At 33.1% G+C, this 18,889-nt stretch overlaps 1 protein-coding gene across 6 annotated transcripts in view; it reads left to right on the plus strand.

Moving 5' to 3' along the window:
- PTPN12 (protein tyrosine phosphatase non-receptor type 12) overlaps positions 1–18,889 on the plus strand; it is an 86,971-nt gene that overhangs the window by 18,164 nt on the left and 49,918 nt on the right. For all 6 annotated transcript variants that reach the window (XM_016145949.2, XM_036230295.1, XM_036230293.1 and 3 more), the window contains exon 2: positions 16,097–16,205. In XM_016145949.2, coding sequence (XP_016001435.1) covers positions 16,097–16,205 — 109 coding nt within the window. The remainder of the gene's footprint in view (positions 1–16,096; positions 16,206–18,889) is intronic.

Genomic DNA, 18,889 nt, shown 5'->3' on the forward strand with positions numbered 1-18,889 from the left:
CATGGGGTGGGAGGAGAAGGTGGCTCTATCTCTGCAAACTTATCAGTCAAAGCATTTCTGTTCATATACCTTTTGTATTCTACTTAATGTGTATTTTGATAATGTCCGTTCTAATGGTTTTAAATTCTGCTTTATCAATGTAGCAACTTAATTGAAACATAAAACTAGACTTTAGCATTAATTTAGTGTGTACAAGTAGGACAGAGGCTCCTTTTCACCTACTAAAGTTGTAAAAACAAATATTAAATGGTCACATATTTCTTAATAACATCAGAGTGCAAGTGAGTTGTATATAGAATTATCGTGAGTTTGCTTCATTTCAAAGAGTGAGATTTTCTGAGTTCTCTGGTAAATTCAATTCATCTGAATGACAGTAGGGCTTATAGGAGCCCTTTCCTGGGGGAGTTTTCAACGGAGGTAGGGAAATAAAGATGAAGGCAACTAACATGCAAAACTGAACACAATACCATGGGACAAACTGCCATGAGGATTTTTTTTTTTTTTCAATAAAATGTACATAACAGAATTTACCATTTTTAACATTTTTAAGTATACAGCTTAGTGGCATTAAGTACATTCACATTGTTGTGCAATGAGGATTCTTAAAAGGGAAAATTCACATATTGTTAAGAGAGTTGTAGAATGGACTTTATAAGAACAGACTTTCAAAATGAGCCCAGAAGGATTGGTGAAGTTTTGAGGGAACCCTTTGAGCAAACAAATGCAGGTGGGAATCATAAAGAAACTTTAAGGAATAGCAGTTAGTAGCAGCATTAACTAAATTAAGAGCAATCAAAAAGAAAACAGTTATAGAAATAACTAATATAGTAGGGCTGTTGGTGAATTTATATGTATTAAGACAACATACAAGGAATTGGTTAAAATTGTATGAATTTTTAGGCTAAGTGCTAAATCATTTCTACAGGTAAAAGTTGATTTCGTCTTTCTCATTCACGAAATGTTCTAGCCAGCAAATAATTTAAATGATAAATATTATTTTATTATAGAGGACATGCTCTAAAACAATTTAATCCCAGAGATTGCCAGTGTACCCATGATATGCATTAAGGATTTAAACAAGTAGTGTTGTTTGACTTAATGAAGTCAGATTGACAGTGAAGTATTGTCATATTGTCATACTTACAGTGTCATTCTATTAAAAATTAGCTGGTACTTAAGAATTGTCACTTCAAAAAGTGATGTAAGGGAACACCATTTTACTTAAGACTTCCCTTTGCAATATAAAATGGTCAATGAATCATAAGATTTCTTCATTTTATTTTAAAGTTAACAAGTTCAAAAAAGATATAATAACAATATTTGGATAATTTTTTTTTTTATGCAATAGTTGTCTAGAGGAAGTCAGTATGCTAATGTAGAGACTGGTGAAACATTTAGGGGAAAAATCAATCTGAATTAGAGTGCTTTTTCTCCTGACATATTTAATAAACACAAACATAATAAAATCAGATTTAATCTCATAAAAATTTTAAAAATCTATATTGCAAAGGTAGATGGTCGATTAAGAGAAAATATTTTCAAAGCATTTAACAACTGACGGATTATTATCCAAAATACATGAGTAATTTCTATATATCAAAAAGAACACTCCAGTAGAAAAATGAGCATATGCTATGACTGATAATTAACAAGAAAAATACAGATAATTACTGAACGCAGAGAAAAAAGTCACTAATTTCTCCAATAATCAGAGAAATGCAAATAACCAACATTAACTTTTGGGGGAGTCTACCAGATTCCACTAAATTTGGTACAATTAAAAAATTGATAATCATGGCAATTTAGAAATTGATAATAGCAGATTTTGGCAAGGCTCTATAAAAACTCATTCTGGACCTGTTGCTAGAAGGTAAATTGGTGAAGTCTTTTTTGGAAGGCCTATTTTGGCCACGAGGAGACTTAACATGAAGAGGGATTTGGAAGGGAGGGTTACTTTTTCATTTTGTAATTGTATGCAGAAAACAGTTAACTTAAAAAGGCTAAGATTTCTTCTATACTTAGAAAGACCTGCTTGCAAGATTGTCCCTTGGCTAGTGTCTAGGAACTTGGTCTTTTGGAGGGTATTTATCATTCTGAGGTTAGAGTAGCTAGCTCACTGTAGTGGTACAGTGCAAATGTGGTTTATGTGGAACCATATACCTACTTTCCTTCTGGGAATCTGGACTTTTGGTTTGCGCTAGGCCAAGAGTAGCTGTGTGACCAGCCCCAATAAAAAATTGGGCACTGACTCTCTAATGAGCCTCCCTGTTAGACAACATTTCACAGGTTGTGTCACAACTCACTGCTGGAGGAATTAAGTGGGTCCTGTGTGACTCCATTTGAGAAGACTCTTGAAAGCTTGTGCCTAGTTTCTTCTGGGTTTCGACTCATGTACCTCTCCTTTTGCTGCCTTTACTTTGTATCCTTCAGCTATAATAAATCATAGCTGTGAATATGACTATAAGTTCTGTGAGTCCTTGCGAATCATCATACTTGAGGGGGTGGTCTTGGAAATTCATAACACAACTCGTCAGTATGGTTTGAATGTTTTAGCATATGCATGTATCGCTTATATAAATTTTAAAATACTTATATGACTAGCATGTACTTTTGGAATATGTGCTACATCGGGACAGGAATTTTGACCTGGTCACCACTATATCTGTGCACCTAAAAGAGTACATGGCATATAGGACAAGTTAGTAGAAAATGACGTGAGACCAGTCATCCTCATGAAGGTGATCGTTAAATCTTACTTTTCCCTTCTATTATAAATATATAGACCCAAGTATGTCAACAAACTGAAAAAGTTTTTTTGTTGTTTGTTTTTTTAATCTTAGTTAATTCATGAGTAGAGTAGAACTGTCCAATGTTATATGAATATCATTTGGCCTGGTAATCTGAGGAACTTTAATGGCGCTTATCCACAACCACCAGGTTTTCCTTACTCTACTAGATAGGACATTTAATTTCTGTGTAAGCAGCTACAGTGGCTTTCTTTTTTAAAAAACGTTTAATTGTAAAATGCTCGTAACATAAAACTTACCGTCTTAACCATTTATAAGTGTACAGTACAGTATTAACTACATTCACAAGTTGTGCAACCAGTCTCTAGAACTCATCTTGCAAAACTAAACCTCTATACCCTTTAAATAAACCAGTGAACCCCAACCTTTTTGGCACCAGGGGCCAGTGCTCCTATGAGAATCTAATGTCTAATGATCTGAAGTGGAAGCTGTGATCCTAGCGCTAGGGAGCTGCTGCAAATGCAGATGACGATTCACTTGCTGGCCTGCAATTCATCTCCTGCTGTGTGGTCTGATTCTTAACAAGCTGCAGACTGGTAGTGGTCTGTAGTCTGTAACCTGGGGGTTGGGTACCCCAGCTTTAAATAACTCCCACTTTCCTTTTCTACCCAGCTGTAGGCAGCCACCATTCTACTTTCTATCACCATGACTTTAGCTACTCTAGATACCTCATTTAAGTGAAATCATACAATATTTGTCTTTTTGTGACTGGTTTATTTCAAATAGCATAATGTTCTCAACATTCATCCATGTTATAACATGTGTCAAAATTTCCTTCCTTTTTCTAGCTAGTAATATTTCATAGTATGTATAAACCACATTTTGTTTTTCCATGTGTTCATCAATGGGCACTTGGGTTGCTTCCACCACTTCGCTATTGTGAATAATGTTGCTCTGAACATACCTGTTCAAGACCCGTCTTTCAGTTTTCGGGTTTATACCTAGAAGTAAAATTGCTGGATCATATGGTAATACAAGTTTTAATTTTTTGAGGAACTGCCATAATGTTTTTCAAAGTGGCTACACCATTTTATATTTTCATCAGCAGTGCACAAGGGTTCCAGTTTCTCTGCATCCTTACCAACACTTGTTATTTTGTTTTTGTTTTTGTTTTTTTTTTTGATAGTAGCCATTGTAATTGCTATGAGGTGATATTTTGTTTTGATTTCCCTGCTAATTAGTGGTGTTGATCATCTTTTCATATGCTTAAGGTCATTTGTGTATTTTTTGGAGAAGTATCTACTCAAGTACTTTGCCCATTTTTTAATTGTGTTTTTTTGTTGTTGAGTTGTATGGGTTCTTTATATCAAAAGTGTTTCTACTTCATATCAAAGTATTTAGCAAAAAGAGAAGCACCAATCAGTTTACGAAAGTTTAACAATCATAATAAAACAAAACTTGTGATTTATTTTCAAAGATGCTCTCATCATGTAAGACAATGTGGCTTCATAATTCCAGTTTAATTAATAGTTCTTATAATAGCTGAAGTTTCAGTTATTTATCATTTTTCATTTTTCCTTCAAGATTGCTGTATAGATTGACATACCTTCTGTTTATCTCAGTAAAGTTTCTGCTGTAGGAAATAGTAAATCCTTTTTAATGAGTTTGATCATGGTTTTGAAAGTTGTCAAATGTCACATCTTTTATTTAAAAATTTTGGCTTATTTCAATTGATGGATTCTAAAATGTCTTTTAAAAATATTTAGAAACCCAGTCTAGTTTGTATTTGCACATTGTTTTTAGTTATGTAGTTCCTCTATTTCTTACGTTTGTGTTTTGATTTAAAATATTGTAAAAATCTTGATGATTGTATATAAGTAGGTCTTTGTTTTTATCATGATTGAGGTTGGACTTTTTGTTTGATTCTACATATAAGAAAGAGGAACACTGTTTATCATTGTTACAAAGAGATATTTGAAGACAAAATCATGCCTTTGATAATTTGGGGTACATATAGTCTCATAGTAATGAGGTCTGGCCTTTCAGGACCAACTCTAAAATAATGTCAGAATGAAATATTTTTTGCAAGGAATCGGAATGTTCGATATGAAAAATAACCTCCAATTCATTTTTCCAGAGAAATATGCTAAAACTTTAAGAACACATGTTTGCTTAATTACCCAGATTTGGGTTTAATTCTTTTATGTTAATCTTCCTTCCCGGTCCTGGGTAAGAGTTATAGAAATTAGAGAATTTAAACTTTGAACCTAATCTTAGATGGCTTAACAGTTATTTCTCCCCCAGTCTTCCCCTCCCCCACATTTTTTATGTATCTTCTACTTTTAAATATCTAGTCTTCCAAATTAATTTTCTAGCTTCACTACTGTTGTTTAACTTTGCTCATGTTAAAAACTGCATATACTTTTATCTTTCCTACTCATCATACTTACCTATCTTTTCCTGAAAAAGTTATGTGTTAAATTCACTGGCCAAAGTTTCTGATAGACCGTTTGTAATTTCCTCATGTTACTCCTATTTAGATCATATTCTTCATTTTTGTTATGTTTAGTTCTGTGGTATTAATGTCAAAATGAGAAGGTCTGCGGTAAAGACCAGAGGCTGAGTAATAATTAGAGGAAGATAGATATTCCTTATTACAGGGTGGTGGGACTGAATGTGCCTTGGTCGATCCACTCTGAAGCTGCCAATGTTTACTATTAACAGTATCCCCCAACATCCTGTTAAATTTTTATAACACTTTTGTTGATAAATTCACATTTATTGAGATTAATTCACATACCATAAAATTCACCTCTTTAAAATACACATTTTGGTGGTTTTTAGTATAGTCACAGAGTTGGGCATCTGTCCTTACTATCTAATTCAGAACATTTTCATCACTTCCAAAAGAAAACTCGCGGAGATCACTTTCTGTCTCTGTGGATCTGTCTATTCTGGACATTCCATATAAATGGAATCATATAATATGTGCTTTTTGTGTTTGACTTGTTTCACTTATCATGATGTCTTCAAGATTCATCTGTTGAGCATGTATTAAGTACTTCATTCTATTTTATGCCTAAATAATATTGCATTGTGTAAATATGCTCCATTTTGTCTATTCATCAGTTGATGCATATTTGAGTAGTTTCCACTTTTTGGCTCTTACGAGTAATGCTGTGAACTTTTGATTACAAGTTTTTGTGTGGATATATGTTTTCAGTTCTCTTAGGTAATACCTAGGAGTGGAACTGCTAGGTTGTATGGTGACTATACTTAACCTTTTGAGAAATTGCCAAGCTGTGTTTCTATTAAGAATTTAAAACTTAATTCTACAAACAAAAATTTGGCAACCTAACCTGACTTTGTCTCTGCTTAGTTTCTTTCTTCCTTTTCTTTCTTCCCTTCCCTTCTCTTCCCTTCCCTTCCCTTCCCTTCCCTTCCCTTGCTATATGTAATGATTGTGTTAAAGTAGGATCCTTTATTACTTTTAATTTTTTATATCTTAAAAACATAAATACCTTATGTTGAACAAAGCATTTTTATTCATTGATAGAAAAAAATTGTTACAGCCTATCCCTTAATAGTAATTCCTTATGTGTTACTAGACTTGGGAAATTGAAATGGGAAAGTGCAAAAATATAGCTTGTAAACTTAGTCTGGTTTGTCAGGTAACTTTCAAACTTTCAGATATATAACAGTTAATATTTAAATGTGGTCTCTGTGTAGATTGATGATGGAAGGATTAGGGGGAACATCAGTGACAGTTTACCATTCTAGAATTTGGCCCATCATTTATTTTGTCCAATGCAATCTCAATAGATTTGCAATATACCGTTAAAAATTGCTTTCTGAGTTTTTAATCAGAAACTAGAGCTGGTAATGAGCAATGTTATCTCAGGTGTTCTACTCACTAGATCTTCGGGTACATACAAAAAGGGATTAAAATGCTCTTTAAGAATAAAAAAAATTTCGACAGTATTTGAGTGTACAAATAAAGATATTTTGGTATCTGCTAGTTTCAAAACAATTAGGCTAATCTGAGGCAGCTATTTAAAATTTTTCCTTAAATTCTGCTTCTGTTTGTAAGGAAAATGATCAGTTATATTATAATAACTATGTATGGTGTCCCATGGGTACTAGACTTAGAGTAATTAATTTGTAAGGCATGTAAATGTAATCACCTGTACATTTGCAACTAATACATTGAATATCAAGTGTAATTGGAAAATAAATTTTTGAAAATTCCTCATTAATAAATCTTATACCCATCTAAGTTTTTACAGTTGTAATATTTATTTTGTTATGTCCACCAAATTTCCTTTTTTCCTCAGTCATTCAAAGGGTTTCTTAAGTCTTTTCATTTAAATTCAAATGATAGTGTCATTAAAGGGAAAAAAATAAAGTTATCTGTGATCCTGTCCTAAAACAACTGTCCTTCAGTAGTGGGGCCAGAAAGTAAGGGCTAAGTTTGAGGGATGTTTACTGAAGTGGGTTCACCACAACTTAAAACTGATTGGATGTGAAAGGAAGCAAGTGGATAGATATAGGGGAAAATCCAAAACTACTAGGAGGTTTTAAGCCTGAATGGGTAAGAAGTGCAGAAGTGCTGTGAAAATTAAAAAAAAAAAAAAAAGACATTAGCACTTGAAAAATCAAGTGGATTTATTTTTATCTATTTAGGTTTGAATTGCTATTGGAGATGTTCAGTAAGCAGTTTGAATGTGGAACTGGAACTGAAGAGAAAAGTCAGGACTAGAAATAGAGATTTTGGGTTCTTTAGAAATGTAATTGTTAAAGGCATGATAGGGAAGGGAGAAACTTGTTAAAAGACAAAATCTGAGAAGAGAATAATTCTCGAGAACACATATGTTTGGAGGCTGGACACCAGGAGCCAGAAAAAGGACTCAGGGTCGGAAAGAATTAAGAGATAATTGTTTCGTGGAATCTGAGAAAGGAGTTAACTACTCAGCTGTGTTAAAAACAAAAACTTTATAGGAATTGAGACTTTTGAGATTTATATGCCTTTTGGAGATTTTCGATGACTTCATAAAAGTACTTTGAGAATGAAATGTTCAGGGGGTTCAGGAGTTTATGATTCACCAGGAAGGGTAAATTTCTCTTTAAAAGCTTGGTCTGTTGACCACAGCTTTGTAGCAGTCTGGCTTAGCAAAAGATCATTTGTTTCCATATAGTGTTAAATATGTATTGAGCTCTCTTAGCTGTTAAAGTGACTTCCTGTGCTGTATTTGCTTCTGCAAAGGTAAATATGAATTCTGCATTTATACTATTAATTTGGGGGTCTTCTTTGTTTTTTAGTTGGACAATTGATGTTATTGTGGCTTGATATGTTAAAGCTAGAACTCAGTATTCTCAGTTTTACTGTATGCTTACATGTTGTGGAATGGATTGCTTTAAAATACTTTGAGAGTCTGAGTTTGGCAATGAAGACTGAGGGTAAAGGGGATTATAGTGATCGTGCTTTCTTAAATCAAGGCACAAAACCAGATGAAGAGTGGCATACTCAGGAGCCATAGTTTTAATACCCAGATTTTAGAATTCCTGAGTAACTTGCTATAGGCCCATGGGACAAAATACTTAAAGTTGGAATCAACCTGGAAAATGTGGAACCAGTGGTTTCATACGTTAAATGGTTAGAGGGGCATTAGAGAAAGTTGGTGAAGAAACAAACAGAAGGCAATGGCTTTGTGAGTAGAAATAAAAATAAAAATAAAATAATCAAACCTGGGAACACTTTTTCATTTGCTGTATTAAATATCTTCAATAAAATTAGTATATATGAAAAAACATTGAACATGCCTGCTGGCCTTGTCTGATCTTGGAAGCTAAGCAGGGTCAGGCCTGGTAAATCCTTGGATGGGAGACCACCTTGGAATACCAGGTGCTGTGGGTGTAAAAAAAAAAAAAAGAAAGAAAAAAGAAAAAACATTTTTATTGTCCTCTTAATTCAAATGGGATTCTATTTCATTTCAATAAGAATATAGCTTATTCTTAGGTAGAAAGAGAATAAACTTGGATTATACCTCTTAACTTATTTTAATCATGATAAAGCACTGTATTTTCTTTTCCAACCAGAGAACAGGAGCCTTTCCTTTAAGAAAAGGAAAGCCTTTGCCTGTCTAGGCCAAGGGTCCCCAACTCCCTGGCTGCAGACCCCTACAGGTCCATAGCCTGTTAGGAACCAGGCCACACACAGTAGGAGGTGAGTGGGGGGTCTTGTCAGCAAAGCTTTATCTGCATTTGCAGCCACTCCCCAGCGCTAGCATCACCTTCTCAGTTCCATTTCAGATCATCAGGCATTAGATTCTCATAGGAGCACTGGTCCCTGGTGCCAAAAAGGTTGGAGACCGCTGCTCTAGGCTGTTGAAAAAATCAATTATGAGCTTGTTGTGAAATATTTCTATAACCTTTTTTCCTTTTAGCTTTTCTGCTTTGCCATATTTATTGTTAAATATAAAGTCTATAGTACAAAGTTTTATATAAGAACATTCTTGAAATTAAGGTCTCTTGCTACACCCATTCAGGGAGGATTATAAAGCTGCTATGTTGATGAGATCCCCTTTCTAGTAGGTAATGGAACTGGAAATTGAACCCCACCTTTTCTGACTCAAAGCAGGCCTGTTGAGTAGTAATGAAGTGTAAGAGGGGAGAGAAGATTGTTTATTAAGTATGCTGTCAATCGATTTGCATCCTTTTTCTTTGAACTGAACATTACTACCCGAGAACACTTAAACAGAATCGTTTGTCATGGTTATGCTGGCACTAACTGGTACTAATAGAAAAAGAAGATAGGGTACGAATCTTCAGGGAGTTCATGTTTTGTCAGGGATGGTGTATGTACACAATAAATAATTATCATATATCACGATATTTCTTAAATTAGAGGTATAGATAAAAAGCTGTGGGTAGAGATGAAGCAATTTTGGAGGAAGTGGAAGACGGGGGTGGGTGCCAGTACTAGTCTCAGGAAGTGTTTCAGCAAGATGATTTCTGTATTGAGCTAGAAGAAAGCAAGGAGTTTGCTAGGCAGACTACTAGGAAATAACTGAAATATCGAAAATAGTGAACAAAAAATAAAATAATTTTGTTACCCAAAGATTAGCCCCTTTTTTTCAGTGTTAGCTTCAAATGAGAAGTCAGCCATGCATTTCTGAAAGAAATGGCAAATTAGTCTGTCACACAGCACTAAGTAAAGTGTGAGCAAAGATGAATTTTGAAAGGCACAGTTGCATATTTTGCAATTAAAGTTTGATATTGCAATTGTATAGTTGAAATACTTTGGTTCTTTTAATTGCTTGTCACATTAGAAGTATGCATATTTTTATATAACTATGTAAAGATTTAAAAACTGTTAGTGTAGTATAGATAGAGGTGATATGTTTTTGGTGGAAATTATACTCTGATCTTACTACTTGTTGCTTTTATTTTGTATTGGGTTTTTTAAATTTTTTATTTGGCTTAATAATCATGCAACTTGTAGGATTAATTTAGTATTAGTTTTGAGTGGCTTTTGTGAACTAAGACAGTTAAGTATTTCAGGTATAACACCAGAAATTTATTCATTTAACAGTTGTTATCGAGTGCCAACTGTGTGCCAAACCCCCCACCTTTTAAAATTCCTAATAGGTTCTCCAGTAATTGCCTCAAAATTTTTAGAGCGATGGCAAAAGCAGTTCTATTTTATGGTTTAGATATCTGTTGTATTTTGCTATAATGCAACTCTTAAGCTTAAAGTAATTCCATGTTATTTTACTTTAAGTACAGTTTTAAGATTTGTGTATTATGTACATACTTACTAAAAATATTGTCTTATAAAATTCATAGTTTTTTTTTAAGTGTTTTAACATTGAGGAATTTGGGGCAGTAGTGTGTAGACTAGTAATAGCATGAGCTCCAACATTTAATTTATTTATATCCCATCTTATTTCAAAAAGAATTTGAGTTAGCTTAATTTCCATTTTAGCTCTATTACTTTTGTGTCCATTTGTCTTCCTAATTGTCCTGATTTAAAATCTAACCAACAATAAAATTCAGTACTTGTTCCTGTCTAAATGTATTCTGAATTCTAAGTCTGCTCAGTGACTGTGAAGAGAGATGACTTTTAGAGGTAGAACTAACACAATTTGCTGTTAGGTTGGATATTTGGAGGGAAGGGGGAAGGGTAAAGGAAAGAATCAAGGATGATTCCCAGCTTTTAAACTTGAACAACTGTTGAATGGTGGTGCTATTTGGAGGTTTATGATGCCCATGAGACATGCGGTGGACAATCCAGTAGACAGCTGTTTGAACAGAGAGATTCAGCAAACATCACACGATACATTCTCATTAGCTCTGGTCCTTAGATAAACAGTGAAACTGTTCTACCCTTTGTAGACCTCAAATCTTGACACACAGATGGATACCTTCAAGAAGATAGTCATATTGTGTTGTGTGTGGCTTTGAGGACTTTGAGAATCAATTTAATGATTTAGGATTAGGGGAATAAAACTTTTGTGTTTTAAGAGATAAACAGAAAATAATTTCGAACTTTAAATCAAAGTGAAAAGCTCAGTTTTTGTTTGCATCAAAAATTCTAGTATTAGAGATATTTCCAAGACTTGTCTGAGAAGGCTCAGTAAGTAATTTTTGAATTTACCCATTTTTAATGTGATTTGCATTATATTTGATATTGGTCTATAAAGTCCAATAAGATTGTTCAGTGGGTGAGGCAGACAATTTTTTGAATACTTTCACAAGTGGTGATAGAGCAATGTTTATTGACTTTCAGTGCTAGGGGACTGAGAAGTGGATAAGAAGGAAGGGACAGTTCAAGAAGACTTCACAAAGGAAATAACTCTTTATCCAGAGTCCTACTATTGACATAATAGCAAGAGGGAAAATTGTGAAACTCTGATATAAACAGGTGGAGGGCTGCTTGTGGCGGTTGTTAGTAATTCTGTATGGCTGAAGCATCAGTTTAAGTCAAAGAGTGTTATAAAAAGAAACAAGGAAATTGGACAGGCATCACTCAAAACGTGTTATAATTAAACTAAGGAATTGGTAGTTTATCTTGGAGGTGATAGACCCATTGGAGGATTTTTAAGTATGAGACTAAAATTAAAATGATCAGATTTGTCTTTTAGAACAGAAACTCTGAGATAAGAATGAAATTATTTAAGGAGTTTATTTGACTTTTTCAAGACTTTAAAGGGTAAAATTAATTGAAATGTCTTTTTTAAATGGTTGTTTCTTTTTGTTGTTTGCTTAATTAAAAAAAAAAAAGCTTATATATACTATTTAGCTGTATTTTTTTCCCAGTTAAGATAATAAGTGATTCAAAGTAATTTTTTGCTTTAAGGTTATATTGAAAATTATGTGTGACTTAAATGAATTATTTTATTAGTGTTTAGTTCAGTGCTATTCTTAATACAGTCTGTTGCATAGCACTAAGCTTATGAATAAGGTTCCTTATTATATTATGGCATATTTCTCAATTTGTTCCCTAGTAACAGCTTCACTAGAAACCATGAAAATATTGGTCAAGAAGTTAAAATGAACTTAAATGTGTAGATACCTTGTATTTCATATAGTTAAATGAACTTTGGTGTTACCTCAATTTCAGGCACTATTTGGACATTAATTTTGATGTGTTATCAAAAGGAGGAAACCATTTGTTTTGGCCAGCATTAAAATTATTCTAAGATTCACTTATTAGACATGTAAGATTTAATATGCCCCAGGGGTACAGAGCATTATAAAAATCTAACAATAATATTGTACTCACAGAGTTTAAAGTATAATATATTTATCATTAAAAAAAGAGAAGGAAATGGTGTTTTACAAGTACATATAAAGTCTAACAAGAGCTCAGAAGGGAAAGATTATATTTGCATGAAGGGGATAAGAAACTCAGAAGGAGCTAGGATTTAAAAGGAAGATTTGGAAGTATGTGAGTGGAACGAGCACTAAGAAGCAAAGGACAAGCCAACCACAAGAGCAAATATAATTATCATGGGAAATTTTTAAAGTAGAATCTTGAAAGCATCTTTTTTATGGTATGTGTGTGTTCCCAATTACACATGCTAGTGTCAAGTGCTACCAGGTCCATACAGTGTTGTATTATACTGATGTTTTAAAGGGTAGAAAACCTTTTAATTCTTTTATTTAAGATCTTTTTGTTTATAGCTGGTGCATTTTTTTGCTTTCAGTTACAGCTGTCCCTTTTTTTGCTACTTGATAATCACATTTCCTCTTCTTTCCCCTCCCCTAATCTATCCACCACCTCCTAAGAAAAAACCCTATTTTTCCCAAATTATTTGATGCTGCCAACCTGTATGTAATACAGAGGAACCTAAGAATTGTTGAAAACCAACCTCCATTCCTCCATGCAATTGATCGCAATACTCCTTCCTCTTAAATCTGTACCTTATACTAGTGGTTCTGAAGGTGTGTTTTTCAGACAACAGTATCACCTGGGAACTCATATAAAAATACAAATTCTCAGGCTGTACCCCAGACCAACTGAGTCAGAACTCTGAGAGTTGGGCCCTGCATCCTGTGTTTTAAGAGGCACTCCAGGTGATTCTGAAGCATGCTGAAATTTGACAGTACAAATGAAGCATGCTTTATAATGCTCAACATTTAAAGAGTTTCAGTGATTGACTTGGTAATAATAGCTAACATTTATTGAGCCCATTTTTGTCCCAGGCTGTTTGTTGAGTGTAGATATTCTCGTGTTACAGAAGGTGAGACACAGGTTAAATATGTTCAGTGTCATACAGCTAAAAAGTGCTGACCCAGTTAATTGGAGCAGCTAACTATAAAGCTCACTTTGTTGTTGTGAGAAAATAAGTCCTTACTTAAGGATATCTTTTTAATATAGTTGGGTGGAATTTTTTTCATGTTGGTTTCTGAAGGAAAAAAAAATGTACAAAGTTCTTATATTTAGTAGGTCTTTTATTTATACTACATCAGAGATTACTATGCTAGGCTTTAAGAAAACTGGATTTATAAAAATATGTCAAACTCAAATTTGATTCTTATATGTACACAAGTGTTCTTAAAGTTCATTATATGAGATGAAAAGTCATTTCACATAAAAACTTTCTTTTGCACATTTCTCAATTAACATAATTTGTCATGTAAAAGAAGAAATTCTTAGAGTGATTGTTGCAGATATTCCTGAAGTGCATTCATATTTTATAATTAAATTATTCTTTCTTTCCTTTGTAGTTATATGTGTATACTTTTTCCAGTGACAGTTGCCTAAGTTACATTCTTTTACCTCCTGTGTTTCTGCAACTGTTTTAGATTGATATCCTTTTGTAAGTCACATTCACATATAATCTTGTAATGCATTAAAATACTATAAATATCTGAAAATGAAAATCTTTAAGCAGAGAATATAAAAATTCTGATTAAATATGGAATATGTATGTGTAAGTAATTTGGAGGATCTTTGTTACTCTGGAGTAATTAAATCATAAACAATTTTTTCTACTTTACTTTTTAAAAATATTTTTTGAATAGATAATACATTCATATAATCCAAAATATGAAAAGACATATAGCAATATTTCCTTCCCATCTATTTTTACACCTACCCATTTCTCTTCTCCACGTACAACCTTTGTTAATAATTTCTCTTCAGAGATATTTTATGCACATGTACAAGCAAATACAAATATATTTTCATTCTTTTTAACATTAATAGTACATTATACATACTTCTGTGTTCCCTACTGTTTTACACGTAATATGTATTTTTGAGATATTTCCATATCGTTATATATAAATAGCTTCCTCATTGGTTTCCAACTGTATCGTATTTGATTGTATGGATGAAACAAGTCTATTTGGCTAGTAAGAGAGTTTTTAAATTATTTACAACATTGTCTCCTATAAACAGTGCTGCAGTAAGTAACTTTTTGTGCATACATCATTTTGTGTGTGTGCCATTTATTTAGAGGACAGATTTGTAGAAGTTCAATCCCTGGGTTAAGAGGTTATGTTTATTTGTAATTGCCAGATTACCCTCTTTAGGGATTATGCTAAAATGTTGTTTCCTACAGGCACTTATTTAAGTTCTGGTTTTCCCATATCCTCACCAATAGCCCCGTTTACTTTTAAATACAATCCCCCCCCCCATACACTTTGAGAACTTTATTACTACGGGAAATAGCATCATAAATGTGGGGAATTTTGCTTTGGCCTCGTGTCAGTGCCAAACAAAATTCTAGTGAGTCTTTTCATCTTAAAGAAAAAGTGTGTATTCCTGTTTTAGGTCTCTAAGATTATGACGATAAAGCTTATTGGTTTTTCAAATAAAGTCAAAGACGCTATTCTATATATAAGCGCCCATTTCTAAGATTATTTAAAGTGCTATGTGTTAAAGGATAAGTTAAGAATCTTGAATTAAAGTTCTGTGATTTTTAAAAATAAGACATAATTTCATAGTTGCTTAAATATCAGCAGCACAAGTAGCAGAAATAAAATAGTGAAAAAGTTAAACATTTCCAAACTTCTTTTTCATTTCATTTGTATTTAATAATTTGTTGAATAGTAAAACCAGAATGCTTTCAATATGTCTTTAAGGCTGGAAGAAAGTAGGCTCCTTTGAAATTAAATTTCAGCAATGTAGTCAAGTAGTGAATTTAAACAATTCACAATGCTGACTTTCAGTGCTTCTGAAAGCAGGAAGTGTATTACTGACACGCAGAAATATTCCAGCCCAAAGAACATCCCTACTGCCATATGTGGTAAGAATTTGTCACTAACTCACAAACCACTTCTGTAATGCAGTGAATAAGCAGAAATGGTCTTTGTTGGACATTTCCAATTCAATATGTGAAAGAACTTTGTTTTGCAGTGTCTTATAAGTAATTATTAGCTTATGCTAAGGAAAGAGCCTTGCACATCATGAGTGCTCAAGGTTTAAGAGAAAGAATAAAGAAAATTGTACATAATCTTTTAGGCATGATTTTAAAACTTGGTTTTTAAGACCCTTAGATAAAACACAAAAATTCTTGAGTAAGTTAAGAACTGAGTTAAAAATTCTGACTCGGCTTATTAATGATTTCTTTAAATAAAATTACTTTTATTCTAGTTTCCTCTTTCACTGATATTTGGAATATTAATCTTTTGTTTGCACTTATGCTAAAAAACAGATCATCCTTGGGATTAATTACTAAGGGGTAGGAAGCTACTATGAGCTTAGAAAAAACAGGAAAATGAGTTGTGAGGAATTGGGGTTAGCAAAATTCAATGAAGAGCTATTTGTAAATTATTAGAATTTTGAAAATAGTAATGTTTTTCTAAACTTGAATTTTCTTTCTTTTTTGTACTTTAAGCGATTAAGAAGATTGTCTACCAAATATAGAACAGAAAAGATTTATCCCACAGCCACTGGAGAAAAAGAAGAAAATGTTAAAAAGAACAGATATAAGGACATACTGCCATGTAAGTTTGAAATGCCCTTAATAGAAATGAAAGTGCTGATTAGCAGTTTGTAACCTAAACTAGCTTTAGTCTTTCTAATGAGTTTAATTGTTAAGAAAGTAGAATTAACCTCTCTTTCAAAGTACACTACAAGATAATTTGTAATTGTGTTTGTTTTCCTTTCAATAGTAGTTTTATAGTTTTTTGTTGTTGCGTTTTATATTGTTTAATTTTTCTTTATGCATCACAATTACTCTGATACTAACCTAATTTTAAATACTGAAAAATCCAAGTAAGAATATCTTTTATAAATTTCCTGTTCAAAAAATTATTTTATTAAAATAATGTAGACAGATAATTCAATAAATGTAATTGAATAAATTTGTAAAATGCTAAAAATATTAACTCTTATCTACTCCCTAGTCACAATATGCACCTTAGTTGATTCATTATACACGAAAAAATGAATAAGATGATTCATGCCTGCGTGTCTGCTCTTCTCAGTAGTTAATTGCCACATTTGGTAGTCTTTTTTTCAGTGCTTATTCCTTTCTGTTAATTATTTTGATGCCGTTAGCTAGTCTCTATGTCTGAAATTTTCGTCCATGATATCTCTTTCAGATCTTCTCTTCCCTCTCTTTCTCGCTGTCTCCTTTGCGTAAATTTCATCCTTCCTTTTTCTTTTGTTGCTCATCTTCATTTTCAGCTGTAGAATCTATGGGCGACCAATTTTAGCAGATTGCTATGCTAAGAGGCAGCATAACATAATGGTGAAAAGTTTTGAGTCGAAGTTCACATCCTGGTTCTACCTCTTGCTATTTATATTATTTCAGATTCGTCCTTTTTATGCCTTGGTTTCCTAATCCGTAAAATGGAGATTAAAATAATATTTTTTTAGGATTATTTTGAGTATTAGATAGGTTAATATGTGTAAAATGCTTAGAATTGTACCTGACACTTAATAACCACTCATTAAGCTTTTGGAGAATACACTCCACTTTCATTCCAGTCCACCTCAGAATAGTGGATGGCATGAGTTTCTTCTGGATAGTGTTTGTTAAGCAAGATAATCTCAAGGTATTCTTACTATGCCCTGGAATTAATGTACTTACTCCATTTGGGGAAATGATTTTAAACAGCCTCAGGTTTCTGTTTTCATATGTTGTGTTTCATTCGTTCATTTTACAAAATACTTTGATCATATACTATGTGCTGGAAATATAGCAGAAAACAAAGTGGCAAAAAACCCTGCCCTTGTGAAACTTTTATTCTAGTCAAGGTGCTAGACAGTGGATACAGATAATGTATGTAGTCTGCCATATGGTGATTAGTACTATATTGAGAATAACATAGTAGGAGTGAGGTGCATAGAGGAAGCCAAGAATAGAAGGGGGAACTTTTATAATTTTAGGTAGAGACAGAGAGGGAAGGTCAGTGGTATGCTATTAAACTGGCCCTCTGAAAAATAAAAGCCCTGATTTTGTATTGTTTGCCATTTTCTGTAGTAAATGGATTATTTATCATAATCATCACAACAAATCTATGAGGTAGATACTATTATATGCCACTTTGCAGATGAGAAACTGAGATGTAGAAAGGTTAAATAACTTGTCACAGAGCTAATAGAGTAGATGAGAATTTAAATCCTGGCAATTTGTGTCCAGAACACTGGTTCTCAAGTCAGGTGATTTTGTCCCTGAAGGGACGTTTAGCAGTGTCTAGAGACATTTTTATTTTCACAACTGGGGTATGGAGTGGGCAGGCTGCTACTGGCTTGTAGTGAGTAGAAGCCAGGGATGCTGCTACCTCCTATAATACAGAGGCTACAGCTTCCCCGCAATAAAGAATTATCCAAGGCTAAAATGTCAGCAGTGCTGAGGTTGAGCAATCTTGTTCTAGAGCCCGAGCTCTTAATCACTGTGCTATAGTTAGAGTCGCAGTGACTTTTTTCCTATAATTATATAAAGTCGACAAATCAAATTTCAAATAAATTTCTAGTCACTTTAATTTAGAAAATTATATTGAAAGCAGTTGTACTTTAAAAATTGTGTGTTTACTTACTGTCAGAAGAATAATGTTAAGTCATCTGTTTTCTTTTGGTTAGCATATTCACTGTTTGCAGATAGAGTATGTTTTACAGGCTTTATTGAGATATAATTTACATACCATAAAATTTATCCATTTAAAGTGTACAGTTCAATGATTTTTAGTAAATTTATACAGCTGCGTAACCATCAGCACAATACAGTTTTAGAACATTTCCATTATCCCCAAAATATAATTTATGCTACTTTGTAATCTTCAGCCCCAGGCAACCACTGTTCTTTATGTATCTAGATAGGGTTTTCTTTTCTGGAAATTTCATTATAAATGTAACCATATTTGTAGTCTTTTGTGTCTGGCTTTTTCACTTAGCACTTTTTTAATTTTTCCATGTTGTAGTATATATTAGTAGTTCATTCTTTTTTATTGTTCAGTAATATTCCATTCTACGGTTATATCACATTTTGTTATCCATTTACCAGTTGATGAGGATTATGAATAATACTGTTATAAACATTTCCATGCAAATTGTTATGTGGACATAGGTTTGTATTTCTCTTGCGTAGATACCCAGCAGTGGAGTTTCTGGGTCTGTGGAGGCTTATGTTTAAGTTTTTAAGAAACAGCTAAACTTTTTCAATGTAGCTATGTAACATTTTACT

Source organism: Rousettus aegyptiacus, unplaced genomic scaffold (assembly GCF_014176215.1).
Source record: "Rousettus aegyptiacus isolate mRouAeg1 unplaced genomic scaffold, mRouAeg1.p scaffold_m13_p_13, whole genome shotgun sequence".
In the NCBI taxonomy this organism is placed as follows: domain Eukaryota; kingdom Metazoa; phylum Chordata; class Mammalia; order Chiroptera; family Pteropodidae; genus Rousettus; species Rousettus aegyptiacus.